The 21,787-nt window shown below is 31.5% G+C and overlaps 1 protein-coding gene across 3 annotated transcripts in view; it reads right to left on the reverse strand.

Annotated features, from left to right (window-relative positions):
• Nucleotides 1-1,394: 1,394 nt before the first annotated feature.
• LOC134718819 (L-xylulose reductase-like) overlaps nt 1,395-21,787 on the reverse strand; it is a 29,019-nt gene continuing 8,626 nt past the window's right edge. The window contains exons 1-8 of one of the 3 annotated variants that reach the window (XM_063581570.1): nt 18,030-18,261; nt 14,202-14,299; nt 11,514-11,668; nt 7,723-7,765; nt 6,733-6,897; nt 5,830-5,947; nt 3,564-3,698; nt 2,522-2,634 (exon numbers count right to left, since the gene is read on the reverse strand). In XM_063581570.1, coding sequence (XP_063437640.1) covers nt 3,571-3,698; nt 5,830-5,947; nt 6,733-6,897; nt 7,723-7,765; nt 11,514-11,668; nt 14,202-14,299; nt 18,030-18,081 — 759 coding nt within the window. In that variant the 5' untranslated portion in view covers nt 18,082-18,261 and the 3' untranslated portion in view covers nt 2,522-2,634; nt 3,564-3,570. Of the gene's footprint in view, nt 2,635-3,563; nt 3,699-5,829; nt 5,948-6,732; nt 6,898-7,722; nt 7,766-11,513; nt 11,669-14,201; nt 14,300-18,029; nt 18,262-21,787 lie in introns of those variants that run through there. The other 2 variants (XM_063581568.1, XM_063581569.1) reach the window with 2 other exon arrangements.

Here is a 21,787-nt window from a genome sequence, read left to right on the forward strand (position 1 = left end):
TGTCAAAAAAGAAAAATGTAAGTTTCAAAATATACTAACTATGAATCTTAAACGATTTAATAGGATAAGGCGAAAGATACCGAGGGTTACTAAAACTCATGCATTTGCTTTTTTTTTAACATCATACAGTCTCAAACAGACTGACAATGTGATGGCGAAAAATTAAAAACGACCATATTCTCATATAACAGGAGCATTCAAACTTTCTTGAACCTTTATTCCGGCCGGTCTCTATAAGAGGACATACCTAATGGATATATTGTTAATTTGTTTTTGTCTTTGACATGCAGGAACTATTTCAATTGGAGGTTAAACAACCAATCATCCATCAATATAATCATAAGTTTCATTTGCTGCATGTCGGCCAGGTTTTACATTTTTATTGTTTAAAGCACTTGCCAGATGCCCTTTTTGAAACTCTGCTTGAGCTCTTGAATAACATCTTGAAACTAGCCACCGTTGTGCCTGTTCTGAAGCCAACCATTCATTCGGATTCAATTAATTACCGACCAATGATTCTTCAAGTCGCGTCTGTAAAACGCTTGAACGGATGTTCAATGATTGTCTTCTTTGGTTCCTGGATTCAAATAAGCTAGTACCCAACATTCAATGCGGTTCTCTTGATAATCTGGCTCGGTTCGAATCGGAACCGTTTATTTCTAATGGTTTCAGGAAAAATGAGCATCTGGTTTCGGACTTTTCAGATTTGCAAAAACCTACGACACCACATATACGTCAAATAAGAAAACGTAGTATCAATGAAGCGTTCATTTCATAGAAGAACTAAAACGTAAGTAATATTTTATTTTTGCTGTAATTGAATACATGAATCCGGTAAGGTTACGTGTGATAACTAAAATGAATCAAATGTTTACTGTGCCAGAGTGATATTTGTGGTAATCAAATATGATTCGTATTAGTTCAATACAGTTTTAGTCATATATTTAATTATTTGCTAATCATATTTGATACAGCCATGCTTTTCACTCTTTAGTATTCAGGTTTACACTTTCCTTTATTGGACCTCAGTTATTTTCCTGTACTGAACCTTATTCAGTTTTGGAGGGAAAGTACAGGTCATTATATTGGTCACTTGTGAGTTGTTTAGGTATTCTTTATTGATTATGTTGTTTCATTTAATTTTCTAGTGACAGTGTTGTTACTTACCTGTTTTATTTGCCTTGGTGACATTTTGACAATATTGGATATTGGATATTATATATATATTTTATATTTCTGTTGGAATTTATTATTCTTTTCTACAGGTCACTTATACTATAATTTCTAACAAGAACTAATATATATTGATGGTGTAACATATTGAATAAAAGATGAATGAATGAGTTGAATGAGAGTATATGCAGATGAAGTGATGAAAATTAATAACATACATATTAAAATATTAACCTTTATTAGTCAAACATATTTGGTAAATGTCAAATAGAATAAATCATTTAAAACAGTATATAAACTTCATAATTTTATTTACACTTAAAAGTACATTAGTAAAAAGGGAGAAGGTTTGGTACCATTAAAACGTTTAATCCAGCTGCAAATATTTGCATCTGTCCTAAGTCAGGAATCTGATGTACAGAACTTGTCGTTTGTTTATGTAATTTATACGTGTTTCTCGTTTCTATTAGACCGTTGGGCTTCCCGTTTGAATGATTTAACACTAGTAATTTTGGGCCCTTTATAGTTTTCTGTTTGATGTGAGCCAAGGCTCCGTGTTGAAGGCCGTACATTGACCTATAATGGATTACTTTTATAAATTGTTATTTGGATGGAGAGTTGTCTCATGGCACTCACACCACATCTTCCTATCCTATAAGTACAGAGATCTGATACTAAGATGGAAATTTTATTGAGTACAGTGTGTTTTACTCAATGTAAGAGTAATGTCCAGGTCAGTGGTCTGATGAATGTTATGGTAATTGTATTCAGATTATGATATTGAATTGGTTACGATAGGAATCAAGTAGATGGTTCTACGCATATGGTAAGGAATGTGTAATGGTCTTCAACTTCTTACTTTATTTGGCCTTTTAAACATTTTTAGATTCGAGTGTCACTGATGATGTAGACGCGCGTCTGGCTTAAATATAAAATTTTGATCCTGGTATCTATGATGAGTTTATTTACATGTTTTACTTTGTAATTGTCTTGTATATTTGTAACTGTATAGTGTTATAGTGTTTATATGTAATTTTGGAACACTAACATTGCGATTGATAGTGCTCATGCTTATGTATAATACTTTAGAGCGCATGGTTATTTGTGCATTTCACTTTAATATAAGGACAATAATATCATTGGAATATATTTGACTTATTCCCCTTTGTCTATAAGTCTGTTTTATGTTGTTATGTGTTGTCTATGTAATGTGTATTTTATTATTGTTATATATGTTGTAGGGTTAATAATATGCAGTCAGTGTTAATAACATCACTATGAAGAACCCCACACAGTCCATTTGTAATTATTGAGCCTTTTGGACCTGCTATTTTAACTTCTGGATAGGGTTAGGTGATATATGTATCATGTTTCCTCCGTCCACGGGCACCAATGCACCATTTATCATAGATGCATAGTCACTGAGCAGGAATGCAACTGTATTTGCAACTTCATCTTGTTCTGAAAAAAAAAGATGTTCAAAATTAAAGAGGAATCACAACATGTATAAGTGTAAAGCAAAATTATATCCGGGTGAAATTTGATCCGGCGGAAAAAATGTCACAGTAGTTGTTGTTATTTTTTTATCCGGAGGAAAATATTTCCCTGGGATATTTTAGTTAACTCATTGAATAGTTATTAGAAAAAACTTATCCTTTAAAAATACTATGAAATAATAATAGTGTATTCGAAATAAAGAGAAATTGTTAAAAAAAAAATAAAAGTATTATAATGGGAAATAATTTCACAAATTATCATTGAAAACATTTCCTGAAATATTCAAGTCAATTAATCATCCTTTTAAATGAAAATTATCTCGAAACATAGGGAAGAAAACCAGAAGTAATTTCAATGATCGGAATTTTGAAAATTATATCATGATTAAATAAGGTAAGTGAAATGCATGTAAAAGTGAGTTGTTTTCAGATCTTAGTACACATATAAATTTAAAAGTAAGGTAGAAATATAGTTGCATTACTGTAGTTAACAGTAATAGAAGAATTTTATTATGATGATATTTTTAACTATATTAATAGTTTTGTCTGGGGACAGAGATGTAGTTGTTGATTATATGGAAATCAGATAAATCATAGCATAACATTATATTGGAACAAAAGCATGTTTAACAGCTGGATAGTATTTAACTGTGAAATGTTATCTGTCTTATTAAATCATGTTGTAAGTCATCTTTTTATATAAATGAATATATAAAAAATAAGATTCAAGGAAAAATTTTACTATGAAATAATTTCAGAAATATATTATATTAATATATTTAGAATATAAGTTGCTCGTAATTACCTCCCTTTGATAAATTATGCAAATTTGTTCTACCTTTGTGAAACATTTTATAATTATAGTCAGGTATATATTGATTGTGAGTAACTTACATAGTAGTTAATGGGACTCTATTTCACACAGTTCTGTGAAATAAAGTACGTCAAATATATACCGGTACATACTATCCGCATAACACAGATAGATTTTCACTCCTCTGGAAATAAATAACATGTGACATACCATGCCTGGAAAATAATTACCGGGACAAATATCCTCAGGATAAAATATCACAGAGGAAGAAATAAACCGTTACATAAGCACCCTACAAAGTTCATAGTAAAATTCCCATGTTCCTTTAAATTTACGCTATTATGATTATTTAAAAAAAATTGCCATAATTCACCACAGAGTTTTTGTTAGAATAAGTATGATCCAAGGCCATACTGGGAACAAAATTTGAACTCGCATTCACATCCGTGTATAAGATATGAGCCATTTTGTACCCTATTGGCTTTATTAACCATTTGGTACCATTCAAATTAAAGAAATATAAAAAAATGTGATATGATTGCCAATGAGACAACTCTTCAATAGAGACCAAATGACACATAAATTAAAAACTATTGAGCAAAGCTCAAACTGCATAGTAAGCTATAAAAGGCCCCGTAAAGACAAGTGTAAAACAATGCAAACGAAAAAACTGACGGCATAATTTATGAACAATAAAATGAACGGAAAACAAATATGTAACACATCAACAAACGACAACCACTGTATTACAGGTTCCTGACTTGGGACAGCACATACAAAGCAGAATGCGAAGGATTGAACATGTTAACGGGATCCCAACCATCCCCTAACCCTGGACAGTGGTGTAACGGTACAACATAAGAACGACGAACTATCAAAATCAGTTTATAAAAGTTTACCGCATAAGATGGATACAATTAGATATACATATAACAAAAAACATAATAGACGGGGCCGGATAATATTTAAATGTAACAAAACATTCATGCAAATTTCTAATATATAACTTTTAGATAAATTAATAAAGTACAGTCACTGAATTACCTAAGTTTCAATGATTGTTTACATTTCATATATCCCTGGAACTAGAGATAATTTATTCTACCAACAGAAGAAAGTCTGCTTTTTATCTGGATTTTGACCTTGATTTTTGACACAGATGGACGATTTCCATCTGGAATCTATGACAAACGTGATGATTTAAACTTTCCAATTTTCAAGTCCCAAGACTCAGCACAATCTATCTGTTCACACTAAACGAGTTTCCTTCGTTATCTAATAGATATATATACTTGTTTTATTTTGTAATGGTTATCGACTGCAAAAGGCACAACAATAAAGTTAGTCCTTTTTTTTAATTACAAGTGTACCTATTCTGCTCTTTGTGACGATCCTGCATCCATTGTGTTTGTATAGTGAAATAAGTATATAAACTCATCATAGATACCAGGACTAAATTTAGTATATAGGCCAGACGCGTGTTTCGTCTACAAAAGACTCATCAGTGACGCTCGAATAAAAAAAAGTTAAAAAGGCCAAATGAAGTACGAAGTTAAAAAGCATTGAGGACCAAAATTCCTAAAAGTTTTGCCAAATACAGATGAGCTAATCTATGCCTGAGATAGAAAAGCCTTAGTATTTAAAAAAAATCTAAAATTTGTAACAGTAAATTTATAAATATAACCATATCAATGAGAATTCGTGTCAGCACAAAAAGTACTGACTACTGGGCTTGTGATATAGTGGTGTTTTGACGTTATGAATTTGATTGGAGTTCGCAATTTTTTGTAATTTTACTTTTTAAAGATTTTATACATATAGTATTTACTTATACATATTCCAATTTTACAAAATAATTTATCTCATCGTTGACTTTACATTTAGTGAATAGCATTCGTTAGCTGTCCAGAACCTTATTTATAATACTGATTTATGTCATGCCTTTATATTTTCAGGGTAGAATATTAAAGTGTATATTAAAGATGCGAGTATTCCACATCTCTCCTTTTTGTAAAATTATATCGATCTGTATTAAAACAAAAAAATAAATGTTACCTTTAAAAAAATATTTTAGTTTGTGCTTTTTTTTTTGCATTTAAATCTTAATAATGTCAGATTTTCATAAAACAAAATGGCTATATCTGACAAAACCTTTTGGAATTTTGGTTCCTCAAATCTCTTCAGTTTCGTACTTTATTAGGCCTTTTAAACGTGTTTGATTCGAGTATCACTGATGAGTCGTTTGTTCACAAATCGTACGTCTGGAGTATAACATTTTAATCCTTGATTCTATGAGTGTGAATACCGGAAATGTTTACAGAACATATAGAGCTAAATATAAACTACCTATGAATCGTCCCATCGGTATTCTTCCTGTAACAGAATCTTTAAGTTCCTGGGAGGAAAAAATCTTCTTGTTCATGGCTGTTAATACTGCGCCTGGGCTACAGCTGTTTACTCGAATCTGTCAATATAAGAATTCCATAGAAAATCGAAGCTTCGACAAAAAAAAGTAAATTCATTATCATTCAAGCTATGACCAGAAGTAAAATATTTCAAACAAAGAAAGCTATTTGCCCAACATTAACCGATGTTTATTAATAGTTCATGCACACTTCAGTCAATAATGAAGATCTTTGGCCTCACAATTGTTTTGATTCAAGCGCTCCTAGCGATTTTTTTTATAAAGGCGCTTTCTGAATTTAAAGTCTGATATCTTTAAAGAGTTTAGTTCCTACAAAGCTGCAAATGAAAACTAGGCTTGCAATGACCATTTAATTTGGTTTTTAAAAGAGCTTTAAACTTGAAAAGCAACCAAGTGTAGCAATTGATAAATATGTCGGATCCTTCATCGAAAATTCACACTAAATGCAATCAACTTACCATAAATATCAATGACTTATCAGTGCAATAAAGAGGTTTTTCTTATAGCAGTCGTAAATTACTTTATCCGTATTTGGCACAACTTTTGGGAATTTTGGATCCTCCATGCTCTTCAACTTTGTACTTGTTTGGCTTTAAAAATATTTTGATATGAGCGTCACTGATGAGTCTTATGTAGACGAAACGTGCGTCTGGGGTACTAAATTATAATTCTGGTACCTTTGATAACTAATTATATATACCTGTATATACTAATAACCTTTAAACTTTGTACTTTAATTACTTATTTCAAAAAAAATATAGTCAACATGCTCATGGCGTACAAATGGAAGTTATTCGGGTATATACCAATTAAGCAAAGTTTACCTTGAAAGGTCCAAACTCTAATGCCATAGACTTTGTGAGCATATCAATGGCTGCCTTCGTGCTGCAATAAACAGGACAACCAGGCATAGTTATAATACCGCAGATACTTGAAATATTCACAATTGCCCCACTTCCTTTCCGTGAAATAATTCCTTTGGCGACGATCTGAAATGACGCGAATATTTTAATATGCATGGTTCAAACTTGAACAAATTGTTATATTAATTTGAATGATTAACGACAAAAAGTGTATCGTTTTAAAAATGTTGAAAGTTACATTTTTTTTAAAAATGAAGTATACGGTTAAATGCATTCACTGCACCTAACTTAAAATGTTTTAAATGAATTAGATTTTTAATTATATAGATACGGCTTTCATAGTTAAGTTTAGGGATGTTTGCTTGTCTTATTTTGGAATTTCTGTTAGATTTTCGAAATCCTCTGCTTTTATCCATTTGAATGCCTAAAAAAATGCCCATGAACCCCTATTTTAAAAAAAAAATCTTTTACATGAATAATTATGAGCCATTTGTAAAAGTCTTATAAAATCTTATTTATTTTTTTAATAGTTTTTGCGACCTCTAACTGGTCAATAAAGCTATGACAAATCAAGAGAGTACATTTTCTTGCCAACATTCCATTGGCTTATATCTTGAAAACAAGCACATTGACCCCTATATTTTCTTTGCTTTTTTACTCCTCAATTAATCTCCAATCAATATAGACTAGTTTTATGGAAAGTTATTTATTTTGAAACTAAGCAGCGAACTTCCTTAAGGCGTTCGAGATATGAAAGTCATAATGTGCAAATGATATGAAAGTCTCCTGACTTGAGACGGGAACGTACAGAATATGGCGGGTTAAACATGTTAGCAGGCGCCGAGTCCTCCCCCTTACCTGGGACAGTGGTCTTACAGTACAACATAAAAAGAGAAGAGTACATTTCCAAGTGTATAGTGCTTTAGCGAGTTAAATGTATTTATATTATACCTGAGATATGTTCAAAGCTGCCTTAACATTCACTTGAAAATGTCTACAATAAAAAAAAAGCATGTTAAAAGATTACACTTTATATGTACAATGTGCTATTTAATGAAATTTCATAAGGCAATAATTGCAATATATATGACTACACTTTACAATATGTCACATTCTATCTGAAGTTCATGTTATTTTAAAACGTTACATCCCCTTTATTATCGATCAACTTTCTAGGCTGCAACTCTTTAGGATAATTTCAATTGTAAATATGAAAGGGAAAAGAGTTAATGAGTGGATATAGTTTTGTCCTCTACTCTTACCTCCTCCCTGGCGAACAAAATGTTTGGATACCAAAATAAGGAAGGCGAATAATATCAAAGGAACATTCAAACTCATAAGTAAAAAATAAATGACAACGCCATGGCTAAAAAAGAAAAAGATCAACAGACAAAAAATAGTCAGAAATTGTTGTAGGAGTATGACACTCTCTATAAACGTGGCATTGGGTTAACCTACCTTATTCTTACCGGAAGTTGTTGCGTACTTGTACATCATGCACAGCCAAACGGACGCTACACATTGGCAAGGGTTTTACTACCGGTCAAAAGAAGAGCAAAGTGACAATATTTCTATTCTCAAGTCACCCTTCGGGAGCTAATTTGAAATAAAAGTTACCAATAATCAATTCATTCAACAAAATAACAGAAGGGTGCTGTTTCAGATCAAATGGTCAAGTTTTAGATACTTGTATATTCATCTTCCCTTTTTAGATGTAATTTGTATAATATAATATTTATCCCCTTTAAAGCAAATGTAAAAGACTACATGCTAGTCAAATTCAGAATCGCACACCTGGCAAGTATATATCGAACAATTAAGGATATTCAGTAGCGGCAGCCATCATTTTTATACACTGATTATGATTTTTGACAAGATTTCAGTCAGAACCGCAAGCATGCTATTTGTTAATATATGGTGAAGTAATTTAAGGACAAAAGCACCTCTAGGAAGTCAATTAAGGAGTTTCATCCTTTGATTATCTCACATATCTTGTCATGTCGATAATCTTCGTTCTCTTCATCTATTATACTTTCAAGATATAGCCAAAAACGTAAACGGGCTAACAATAATTTAACGCCCTATTACTTCCATATAAAATCGATTGATATTTCTGTAATGTTAACATACTTAGATATCTAATTTTGCTGATGATTTATGGTTTTCACTATTGTCACAATAGTTTGACAAAAGTTGAAACAAGTCGCCACTAAAGGACAGAAATTTATACATTGTCAAGTAGGTCATCGACAGTTTCGTACATTATGGTCATTTGTAGGTCTGTCATATTGATTATTTTGCTTGACATGCCTCTCTATATTTTTTTTTATTATTTTTGCTGTACAAGTCTTTCTATACCAATGATTATTTTTGCTTTACATGCCTCTCTATATATATTTTTTTAATTATTTTCGCTGTACAAGTCTTTCTGTATCAATGATTATTTTTGCTTTACATGCCTCTCTATTTTTTTTTATTTTTTTTTGCTGTACAAGTCTTTCTATATCAATGCCTATTTTTGCTTTACATGTCTCTCTATATTTTTTATTTTTTTTTGCTGTACAAGTCTTTATATATCAATGATTTACATGTCTCTCTTTATATTTAATTGTTTTTGCTGTATAAGTCTTTCTTTATCAATGTGGTTTTTTTTGCTTTACATGCCTCTTTATATTTGATTATTTTAGCTGTACAAGTCTTTCTATATCTATGATCATATTTGCTCTTCATGTCTGTAATCTATTTTGTTGTCCAGTTCTTTCTACATCTCTGACCCTTTTCATGATCATCGAAAAAAAGAGGAGCAAGAACTTCAAATGAGAGCAATTGACAATTCCGAGCAAATAGAAACGTTTTAAATGAGACTTTGTCTCCTTCTCTTATACATGTCCTATATAACCTACCTTAAATGTTGTCTTTTTTGTTATATATAAAAAAAAAGATGTGGCATGATCGCCAATGAGACAACTATCCACAAAAGACCAAAATGACACAAACATTAACAATTATAGGTCACCGTACGGCCTTTAACAATGAGCAAAGCCCCTATATGTTTATCAAGTATAGCCATAGTTGTTCATATGGATGAAATATAAACAGATGCGCCATAAAACATCGAGGTAAAATGTTTATATGTGACCAGCCACGACATATCAAGGCTTATTGAGGTAGAACATCATTGTGAGAAAAACGCCGTTAACTATATGTTACCAGCCACTTCCAGGCTTGGGAGGGTCTAAAATTAGTTTTTTTGTATATTTATCTAGAATATTCCGAAACAAAACTCTTTGTCATGTTTTTATGACATATTCGTTGTAATAGCAATGAAACGAGTCATTTCGAATACCGGTATGAAAATGAGACTGTTCTATGATGACTTTTATTTATTGAAGGCACTAATTTATAAAACACAAAATTATTGTATGTATTGGCTCTTAGTGATGTTTAATAGCGTGTTTGAAAAAAAAATCAAAGACTTCAATTTACTACAATACAAACAATTCCTAGCACTATTTTAGAACATGCAATTTATACTTGTTGAATGAAGTAACACTGTAGTTTAAAATTTGTCAAAGTAAGCTTTAAGAATTCTTTTTTTTAATTTAGATTTATTATGCATGTCCCTTAACATAGTATGCGATGCGTAACAGTTTATAAGTAGGTGTTCTCATATATATTTATTTGATACGGTGCATTTATTATGGATATATTTCAGACTTCATTTATAAAAGAAATTTTTAAAGCAGAGCATTTTTTGTTTGTTTGTAGCTCTATTTTAGTACATGAACTTAAACTTGTTGAAATGAAGTTCATTTAAAATTTGTCAAAGTAAGCTTTAAGAATTCCTTTTTTAATTTCGATTTATTATGCATGTCTCTAAACATAGTATGCGACGCGTAACAGTTTATAAGTAGGTGTTCTCATATATGCATTTGATACGGTGCATTTATTATGGATATATTTCAGACTTCATTTATGAATGAAATTTTTAAAAGCAAAACATTTTTTGTTTGTTTGTAGCTCTATTTTAGTACATGCACTTAAACTTGTTGAAATGAAGTTAATTTAAAATTTGTCAAAGTAAGCTTTAAGAATTTTTTTTTAATTTAGATTTATTATGTATGTATCTTTACATAGTATTCGACGCGTAAAAGTTTATAAGTAGAAGTTCTCTTGATACGGTGCATTTATTATGAATATATTTCAGACTTCATTTATGAAAGATAATATATAGAGCAGAAATTTGATTTTTGTTTTGTATTAATTTAAAATGTAGATTCAATTTCACTTCAAACGATAAAGTAAAACTTTTTCAAAACTTATAGATCTATATGATGTATAGTTCGGCGTCCGCAAAAAAGGAGCAAAGGAAAGTGTTTATTATGACTCTTCTTCACAAATACGTATTTCATTGAATCTCGATAATTATCATGTTTATAATTTTTCAAACAATGACTTTCTACCTCCTTAAGCCTGGACGAGCGATTTTAATTAATGACTTCGTAAGACGACGGACGCGAAGTGATTGAACTACAAAAAACACACATTGATATCTTTGCCCATTCTTTGATTGTTGGGTGTCCTGTCGTTGAGTCGATCTAAATTATTTTGTCAATGGTGTAGTTTTTTTGTCGACTTTTGGTCTTTGATTGTCACACCCTCCCGTTTTTAAGTTTTTAATATAAAACAGACTTTAAACAATTTATTATGGAAGACTCTATAATGATTCGTCTATAACTTACTCGTCAATGAGCTCTTCTGTTGTTTCAAGAACAGATTTGTACCTAATAATTGCAGCATTATTTACTAAGAGATCTACTTTTCCTACGTCTTCAATCACTTTCCTTGTGTTGTTCCAGTTTCCAATATCTAAACATCGTGTTTCAATCGATGGATCCTATAAAAAAAAAAATACAAGTTCTCAGTATAATAAACATGTTCTTACATTTGCTGTCGTTCATAAAATCTGTATTGACAATGTATTTCACTTGAAATTGAAAGAGTCCTAAAAATAATAGGCAAGCTCTCGACATTTGTTACGTGTCTGTTCATATTTATATCTTTAAATATGGCATATACACTTAACTTCTATATAAGAAAAAAACTTTAATTTACACATCACTAGATTGTAAGATGTAAGTACGGGACTGCAACATAGATAATGCTAATTTCTTTTTGGCATTATGAGCTGTAACAATATCAAATTAATTTTCATTGTGCCAATATTTGCCTCCATACATTTAGCAAGAATATTTAAATGACACTACCATAATAAACAAAACTACCTAGAAACAAACCACTGGCATTTTCATTTATTCAAAAAGGGTCTTAGAATGAACTTTCGGTTTGTTCATACAACGCTGTATAACTAACACAAAAAAAACTAAAAGAGAAGCGATATAAATCAATGGCACATTCAAACTCATCGAACAATAAACTGAAAACGCCACGGTAAAAATCATTAAAGACCAGAAAACAAACAACTGTATACAGAATACAACAAAGTAACTAAAGACTGAGCAACACGAACCCCACCAGAAACCGGGGGTAATATGAGGTGCTTTGGAAGGGTAACAAGGTCCTACTCCATATCTAGCGCACTTCGTATTGCTCGTCTTTTAACAAACCCGATAATAAGACTAATTCAGTAGGTCACTTTCGAGGAAAAGCAGACTGAATTGTGGTTAAGACAATTCAAATGTATTCGTCGTCATCTGTGAAACAGATCTTTCATAACAGTCAACAAACTCATAATAGCATCCTTTCACAAAAAGAAAACTTTTTCAGATAGAAGCTTTAGTACTATTGGGCCAAAATTGTGGAATGAACTAGGTACAAATGTAAGAAACTCTGAATCTTTGGATATTTTTAAATGTCGGTTGAAAACATTGTATTTCGAAAATTGTTTTGAACTTTTCTGACTTTTTTCTTGTGTATCACAGTATAAATTTTCAATTTTTGGTATTGTACATACATATTGTATTTTTGTTTAGTATTTTTGTATTTTATATGTCATTTATGTACAACGCCATTAAATACATATTGTATATGTAGAAATAGGCGTTTAATTAAGTTTTCATGCTTCAAATGGTGATTTCAACTTCGACACTTGGAACTCTTAGTTTAATAGCTTCTTTGTGAGCAGCATCCCTCTATCAAGGAAACAACGATATGAAATTCAAGCTTTGGAATATTGTATTAACTGGGAGATATATACTCCATATGCAGGCGCTGCTAGAATGTTGCTGCATAAAAATAGACAGTTCATAATTTGGAAACTCTTGACGTAAATCAAGGTATGAGGCAGACCTAACTGTATCTGTTGTATCCTTTATTCCAAGTTCAATGCGATAGATGCGTTCAACAGTCAGTAATCTGATAATTATCTAGTAAGAGGACATGATCTTTAAAGCGGAAAGTTAAGTTAAAGGATAATGCTAGCTAGCTTCTTTTCATTCTTCCTAAGAAGCTCCTTTATGAAGTCGGCCTCATAAAATTATGAATAAAGAAATAAGTCGTCAAGTAGAAGAACATATTTGGTTCGGCCAATTATTTGTTGAAAAACACGTCCTCCAAACGTAAAAAATACGTTGTCAATAAATAAATCAAGCATTTTGATAATTTCAGTTTCAGAGAATTTTTTGTTAAAATCAGAGTGATTTTTTACAAAGTACGATGTATCCCTACCTTAAGCAAAATACTTAGATCTATGTTGGCCTATTCTTTTTATTAAATGGTAGAAAAGTTGAACGTTTGTATACTATTGAAATGGAAAGAGTCTTAGATTGTATGTATTCTAAAAAGTAAAATTACAAAAATACTGAACTCCGAGGAAAATTAAAAAAGGAAAGTCCCTAATCAAATGGCAAAATCAAAAGCACAAACACATCAAAAAGAATGGATAACAACTGTTATCTTCCTGACTTGGTACAGGCATATTCTTATGTAGAAAATGGTGGAAACCTGGTTTTAAAGTAGCTAAACCTCTCACTTGTATGACAGTCGCATCAAGTTCCATTATATTGACAACGATGTGTGAACAAATCAAACAGACATTATAGGTAAAAATATCAAAAATAGGGGTACGACAGTCAACATTGTGTTATAATCTAAATCACCACAAAAACAAACAAATATCTAACAGATCTTTTGATTTTTAGAGTATCCATTTTTATTAAGTATATAAATTTATCGATAAAAAATACTTTCTTAAGTTTGTTTTATAATAGGATTTCGTCAGACATTTTCTTTTGTAAGGTTAACATTTTACAGGACCCTTTTGTCATTTTATTTTGTCATGTGATTATGGACTTTCCGTTAGATTTTTCTCTGAGTTTAGTATTTTTGTGATTTCACTTTGTAATGTCCAGTAATGGCGGACAAATAGCGATAACGTTAATAGAGTTTTATTTTGCACAAATTTTTCTCACCTCCACTTTTAAGCTGTCAAGATCTGCCTGGGTCCTGCTAACAGCATAGACTTTCGCTCCAAGCTTTGATAACCTAAGAGCGATACAGCGTCCGATACCTATTAAACGGGGAAAACATAGAGTTAACATAAATAAATTTTAATAATGCAACCACATGACTTTTGAAAAGGATCCAATTAAAATGTTTCGGAGATCATATAATATAACATGTTGTATAAAGAAATATGGTCATATTGACGCTTGGCTTTTTGGAAGACCTTCTGGCCGTATAGAATTTATATATAATACACATTCATAAGTTAAAAACAAACGTACTAGTGCTAATGGTCAGTTTTCAGAGAGTCATGCTAATTCGTCTTAAAGAATTCTTGCAATAACTCTGAGGAGGTCAGAATAATACTCATTGCAACACGGTAAGTTGTAGCCAATGCAACCAATTTCATGTTGCACTGCTTAATTCCTGCTCTTCATACCGGTCAATTCACTTTGAAAAATCCTTTTTATCAAATAGTTGGTGTGTAATTTGATCTAGTCCATCATCATGTTAATATACCAAAAAATATTTAGCATGGGTAAAATTCAATTAATTAAGGGGTAGGCCTTGGTAACACCAAAATTTTCCTCTCGTTTAATTTTTCTTATATTTACATCATTGAAAAGGTAGAGATCCATGCATCATCTGCCAAAGTCTTTAGAAAACTGACCGTTCCATTCTATGTTTGGGGTATATTGAATATGACCAGTTTTAGGGTACCCTAAAAAACGGTCGAAAATACTAGAAGGTAAAAAAAATTGAGTGTTTTTGCACATGTTGTCATTAGAAATACCCCTGACTGTTAAATTGCATAGAAGAAAAATATCTTAAAGTAAATCTGAAACATCATGGTATTTCGAATAGCCTGAACTTAAAACAAAAAAGTTTTTAATAATTGATACGGCGAAAAGTCTGGCTAGCTCAGATAAACATTTATTGGTTATTAATCTCAAAAATCACAAAATTTTATCGAATTTGAGTGTTTGAAATTTTCAAAATTTTTCAACAAGTTGGCTTCACAAGGCACACGAAAAAAGTAGAATTTTGGGAAAAAATTATTTTCCCCTTACAAAAATTCCTACAGAATGTCTGCATTATTTTAATGTGTAATAGACAAAGTAGTACTGTCCAAATAATAATTGTAATTAATTTATAAGGAACAACAGTAATATTTCAGTATGGGACGAGTATTCTTGGGACAAGTTGAGATAATTTTTTATCACAACTTTTTTACTGATTTCTCTCCCCCAGACTTCAAAATGTCCCTGTCATTATTAGCAGACGCTATCAGTAATCATTGTTTTACAGTCTGTCACTATCTAAGTACTATCTTTGATTTAATGTAGATTATCTATTAGCATAAGATTATACTAGGATTAATGTTCAGATCATATCTCTTAGAAAATAGCCTTTTTTATTGGACAAAAAACCAAACCAAACAAACACAAACAGTAAGTACACACTCTGTATCAATGACTTACAACTCAAACCATATTTCATTATTTAATTCATATGTTTAAATCGAATTTCCCAAAACTTCCAAGGTTTTTTTGCTAAATGATGCCACAAGGTCATGTAGTCAGTATGGTTGCTCCAGAACTCATCAGACTCATTTCATTGGTGTTTTTTAAGCATTCCTTGTATGAATGGTAATTTTCTACCTTTTTAACCACATCATTAAAAAAAAGATGTTCTTTAGTTTAATGTTTGGTAGTGTCAAACATGAACAGCTTACTGGATCTGTCTGCATAATTCTCACAGCCAAATGTAAACAACATAAATGCTTGATCACTCTTTAATTTACTGCTATATTGAAACGCACTAATGACTTTCAATACATGTGTAAGAGTTGTCTCCCATATACCAGGCCTACCCCGTTAAAAACTAGGGGAAATTGTGAATACATTAATGAAATAAAACAAAAACCATCTTACTATTCAGGTTGTATGGGATTATCAACAATAAATGCTATGAATTTCGAAATTATATTTAAACATTCTATTTCTATAATCATTGCGGGCAAATGAAATGTATAAAGTATTGTTTTCGTATTGAAAAGGAAGGCACTTGTGTTTTTGACGTAAACACGTTTTAAACTTTATAAACTGTTTCAGCGTGCAAAGCGGTGGCTGTAACATTTTTACTGTGAAGAAGTTGATTGATTTGTTTTGAATTTGGCACAATTTTTTGAAATTTTCGTATTTGACTTGGCATCCAACAGTTTTGTACATACAGCTCTGCGTCACTTATGAGTCTTGTGTTGACGAAACGCGCGTCTGGAGTCTTGTTCATAATTATTAGCCTGATATCATCCAATATGTTTTTGTTTTGTTTTGATATTTGCGTATTTTCGATGAGTTAACATCATGAAAGAATGAGGTTTTTTTTTAATATTCCATGTTATTACAAAAAAATATATTTGGAATTTTTCATGGGGTAAATTAGTTACCAACTTATTATTTCAGAAAGACAATTTGTAGTAAGCATGTGGAAATTATTTTGTGCATAAATAGTTTTCTTACTATGGAAAACAATAAATTAGACAGAACCAGAGGTTTTGAAAAATGCAAACAATAACATATGTATATAGTATGCGTTCCCAAATAACGCTAATTTTGAGCTCACTCTGAACTTTACTTAAGTTTACTTCACCTCAAACCGTTGACCATCATAGCTCCTGCCATTGCTAATTTATTCAATAAAAGTAAGCAACAGGATTAATCATTTGACACTTTGTTTTTGACAGATAAGAGAAGCTGAACTATATATCTGGGGGATAGGCCCGTAAATGTTGTGTTCTTGCATATTAAAAACTACCAATGCTAACTAATAAATTAATAATTATTTACCTATTTTTTAATCTTTTTTAAAGCCTGGATGGTTTTATACATTTTGAAATGTGTCCGTCATCAGTTTAAATATAATAATCACTGACTATGAATTTAACAGCCTATCTATTGTGGGAGGAAATCGAAGACCATAATGAGCCGGCAAGAGAATGGCCTTATAAAATCAGAGCCATCTTTAAACATGTGGTTGGCCTTACATAATCAGAGCCATCTTTAAACATGTGGGTGGCCTTACAAAATCGGAGCCATCTTTAAACACGTGGTTTAAATCACTAACAAGGGAAAAGATTTGCAACGGAATGCAGTATAAATAGTCTCCACCCTAACTGAGTACTGCAAACAGCTGGTGTTGCTCAGAGACAAGGCTGCTCTGAACTATATTTGAGCACATTATACTTTGTTTGAACAATTATCACCTGTATGCCTTGAACACAGGCGACATCAATGACAAAAAAAGATTACTGACTTGTGAAAGCAAAAAGACGTTAACTATGAATCAGTCATTGTTGCTTGCTTAACATCCAGTGGCAAATTGTAAACCTATGACATAGAGAAGCTGTTGGACGCGGCTGTAAATGTATAAATCCTGAACAAGCAAGAGTACGCTTATTATTAGCAAGCGTTGTATTGTTGGTCGAAAGAAGGCCGGGGATTACCATATGACTTTACTTAAGTCAGCCCTCCTGAAATGTTTCTACAGGTTAACATATGACTTTACTTAGGTCAGCCCTCCTAAAACGCTTCTACAGGTTAACATACGACTTTACGTAAGTCAGCCCTCCTAAAACGCTTCTACCGGTTAACATATGACTTCAATAATAGCCAAAGAGTAACACAATACGTATAATCACATTCCTGATCGGAATGAACAACAAAAGTAATAGATTCGAAGTAAATAGCAAGAATTTGACTAATATAAAATATGATTGTATCTTAATTACCAACCTTTACCGGCACCAGTGACAAGAGCAATTTTCTCTTCGAAGTTAATATTCATTTCTATAAGTTACTGGTTACAGTTTAGCTCCTTCGAATTAGTTAAAGGTACAGTGCAACCTGTCTTATCCGACACCCAAAGTATTCCAACATCCTGCTTAAACCGACACATTTTCATGGTCCCAAAATATGGCTATCCTTGCAGAAAATCCGTGAATATTCTGACACTCTCCTTAATCCGACTTTTTTTGCTGCCAGCCCCCCCCCCCCCCCCCCCCCCCCCCAGTGTGTCACATTATATAGGTTGCACTGTACCTACACACTCACCAACCGTAAGATTATGTAATTAGAGATATTTTAGTATAGAAATTTAAAGCACGGAATGCATTCAGCTATAGATTTTCTTTTATGTAAACAACACCTGCCAATTGAAGGTATTTAACTGTTGCGTAATATTGTTGTATTCAGTGTGGTTTAATTTATGAAATGTTCATACATTTTCTCCAATATAAAATTAGATTACGTGTTGTAACCGCATATGCCACACATGAGTGCGGACTTTACTGTATTACCTGTGTATCAAAGTTTGTTTATTTGTGTTATTGTAAATAGGTTAGCTGATCACGTCTTTGAAAAGAGACTTTACTGTATTACCTGTATGTCAAGGTTTGTTTATTTGTGTTATGTAAATAGGTTAGCTGATCACATCTTTGAAAATAAATTTACATCAATTTCCAAGTAGAATTGCCCTTGTTACAAGTGCTGGTACACGTCAACGCAGAAAGGATACATTGCAAAGAGGGCATTTTGTTAATGATTGGTGAATATCTATCAAATCAGATAAAACTTTTTTTTCTTTTATAAAAGACTAAATTCAAAAATTTAATTTTAAATTTATAAAACGAACTATACATGGACAGCATTTTAATCTTTTAATACACCTTAAATACCTGTAGAAATCATTGAATTTTTTTAATAAATTCTCACATCTTTTGGAAATGATATCACATTATAAAAATGAACAATTTCGAGCATACCCTGCATTTAATTAACATCATAAAATATTTTTCCGTTTACCAAAACCTTCTTTACATTAGAATTAAACATGTTTCACAATTTACTTGCAATCGCAATATCAGATCAAATTATATTGATATAATTATTATGAACTTTATAGCAACATCTTTCTTATTCTTTTGATTTTTGCTTCAAATCTTGATGAAATACACTGATGTTTTGATGAGAATAACAAATAATTAATATAATTCGCATGTACGTTTAATTTTTGCCCTAAACACATTAAGACTACTGCATTGGTTTATATGTGGTTAAGACTAAAGACATTAAGACTACATTGGTTCATAGGTAGTCAAGACAAAAGACATTAAGACTACATTGGTTCATAGGTGGTCAAGACAAAAGACATTAAGACTACATCGGTACATAGATGGTCAAGACAAAAGACATTAAGACAAAATCAATGATGTCATTTGCATAAAAAAATGCCACAAAATCTATTCCTACATTTCCATTATATGTTACCAATTAATATGAACATATCAGCATGGTCAAGGCTGGTGCGATGGTAACATTGTGACGTTAACATGTTGATAGCTACGCTGAAGTGGGATGGTGGTTACGCTGATGTGCGATGATGGTTACGCTTAAGTGCGGTGGTCTGCCTGTGATATTATGTCAAAAGCAAAAGTTGACCTAGTACATTTCCATTGGACAATAGCCATGACAGTTGCTTAGATTTATGTTCTTTTTATATTGATCATAAAGATTGTAACCTGTATGCATTATAAAAGTCGAATATTTACCGTATATGGATAGGTATAAGTTTGCATTCTAATGATCTCGGCAATATACATGTTTTTTTACAAAACAAGCCGTAAACATTTACTTGGTGAATTGACCAACCCAGTGAAAGGTGTTTCATTGCATGATGGACTGCTACGTTACCTGAGAACATTTCAACAGATTGCCGAAAAAACAATCATCGTACTTATTCTTCATTTGAGTAGTAGCCCACAATGCATTGTTATTCATTCGTCGATTGGTCAATTTCTCAGGTGCATGTATACATTTTGCGTTATGGAAATTAGTATTCAAATGTATTCTGACGTCAGAATTCTAGTGGTCCTGACCTGTTCTATTACTTTGTACACGACATATTTACTAACTAATGATGTATTTTCACTTCTTTATAAACATTATTTATATTTTTCACATAGATAACAAGTTCTAGTAAAGTTTCTATTCTGTTATATCGTTCTCCTCAGATCATGTAGCACAAATACGAAAGATATGCAGAAGAGTATTTTTATTAAGCAACAGTGTATTTATCACGGTATATTTAGATTGTTATGTTGTACACATACCTTTTTAAAGTCTATATTCAATAGATGGCGGCTTGTGAGAAAAAAGCCAGAAATTTGTTTCCATTTATATCAATTAATAATTTTGTATTGAGTAGGTTTTTATAAACTACAAATATGAATGAGTAAAGAATATTTGTCACATTATATATGCATATTTCTATAAATATATAATCCAAACATTTGTGATGGTATTTTTTTTTTTTATAAATATAATCCAAACATTTGTTTTGATATTTTGGGTTTCAGGACTCCAATTAATTTAGTTAGAATACCTATGAGTATGTGATGTGCCGTTAACCTTACCAGTTAAACTCACTCCATAGGTGGTAAGAGTATTTTTTTTATAGTTTGGCTGTTTTTGTATAACCGACCAACAATATTGTATAGAAAACATGAGTTGTCTCCCGTAGAATTGGAGCTTTTAACGAATCAATAATATTGACGTCACTAGTCTTTAAGATTATAATATTTGCAACTTTATGATTGTTGAATGAAAAATGAAGTTGATAATTCAAAGCATTGTATATCTTAATAAAGTTATTGTTTGTAAATGTCGTTATAGCATTAATTATATACTGGTACGTAAAGTAGCCAGTAGTAAATATAAATACAGAGATACACATTGTAGATCACATTCCAATATGGTTCAATTAATGGTCAAGCCTAGTATAAAAGGTCACGTGACACCGATGTCTATATTAGTGGATGTAAACATTGATCATGATAGATAAATAAGATAAAGAACAGATGAAATGTAATAGATCCTATTATATTTCTATTTTTTATAGTCTGTGATATTTTGTAAAAGTACAAAATGAAACACCTGTTACAAGGGCAGTTCTAACATTGAAGTTGATGTGATCAACTGACATAAATAAACAAACTTTGACATAAAGGTAACATTAAAATCACAACACATTATACCTCTGCTGGTGGACTTTCAGTACCCGAGGGTATCATCAGCCGAGTAGTCAGTACTTCGGTACTGACATGATTTATAACAAACCTTTTTAAAATTATCCGTTAATAGATTTTGAAATTATTAGAAACTGAGGTTTCAACTTCCTCAGGCAAAGTTGACCTTGGATGGATTTGGCTATTTTTAGGACCTTTTTTTTGGTAATATAACTGAACTGTTTCGGTTCTTATTCAGCCTTGGCTTTCAAATATTCGGCTTTGAGCGTTCCTGGTGAAGGTAAATCCATAAAAGCTCTTAGGACGCATGAAATTTATTACTTGGTTTTCTGTTTTATAGTGTCAGCATAAAAGTGTTTGTTGTTGTTTTTTTAGGATGAAGGGTACTCAGTTATTAGTAATAATATATCTCACTAAAGTTTATGAAGAAAAATATAATAGTCTTTTAGAGTAATTACCACATACCTT

This window comes from Mytilus trossulus, chromosome 5, assembly GCF_036588685.1.
Source record: "Mytilus trossulus isolate FHL-02 chromosome 5, PNRI_Mtr1.1.1.hap1, whole genome shotgun sequence".
NCBI classification, from domain to species: domain Eukaryota; kingdom Metazoa; phylum Mollusca; class Bivalvia; order Mytilida; family Mytilidae; genus Mytilus; species Mytilus trossulus.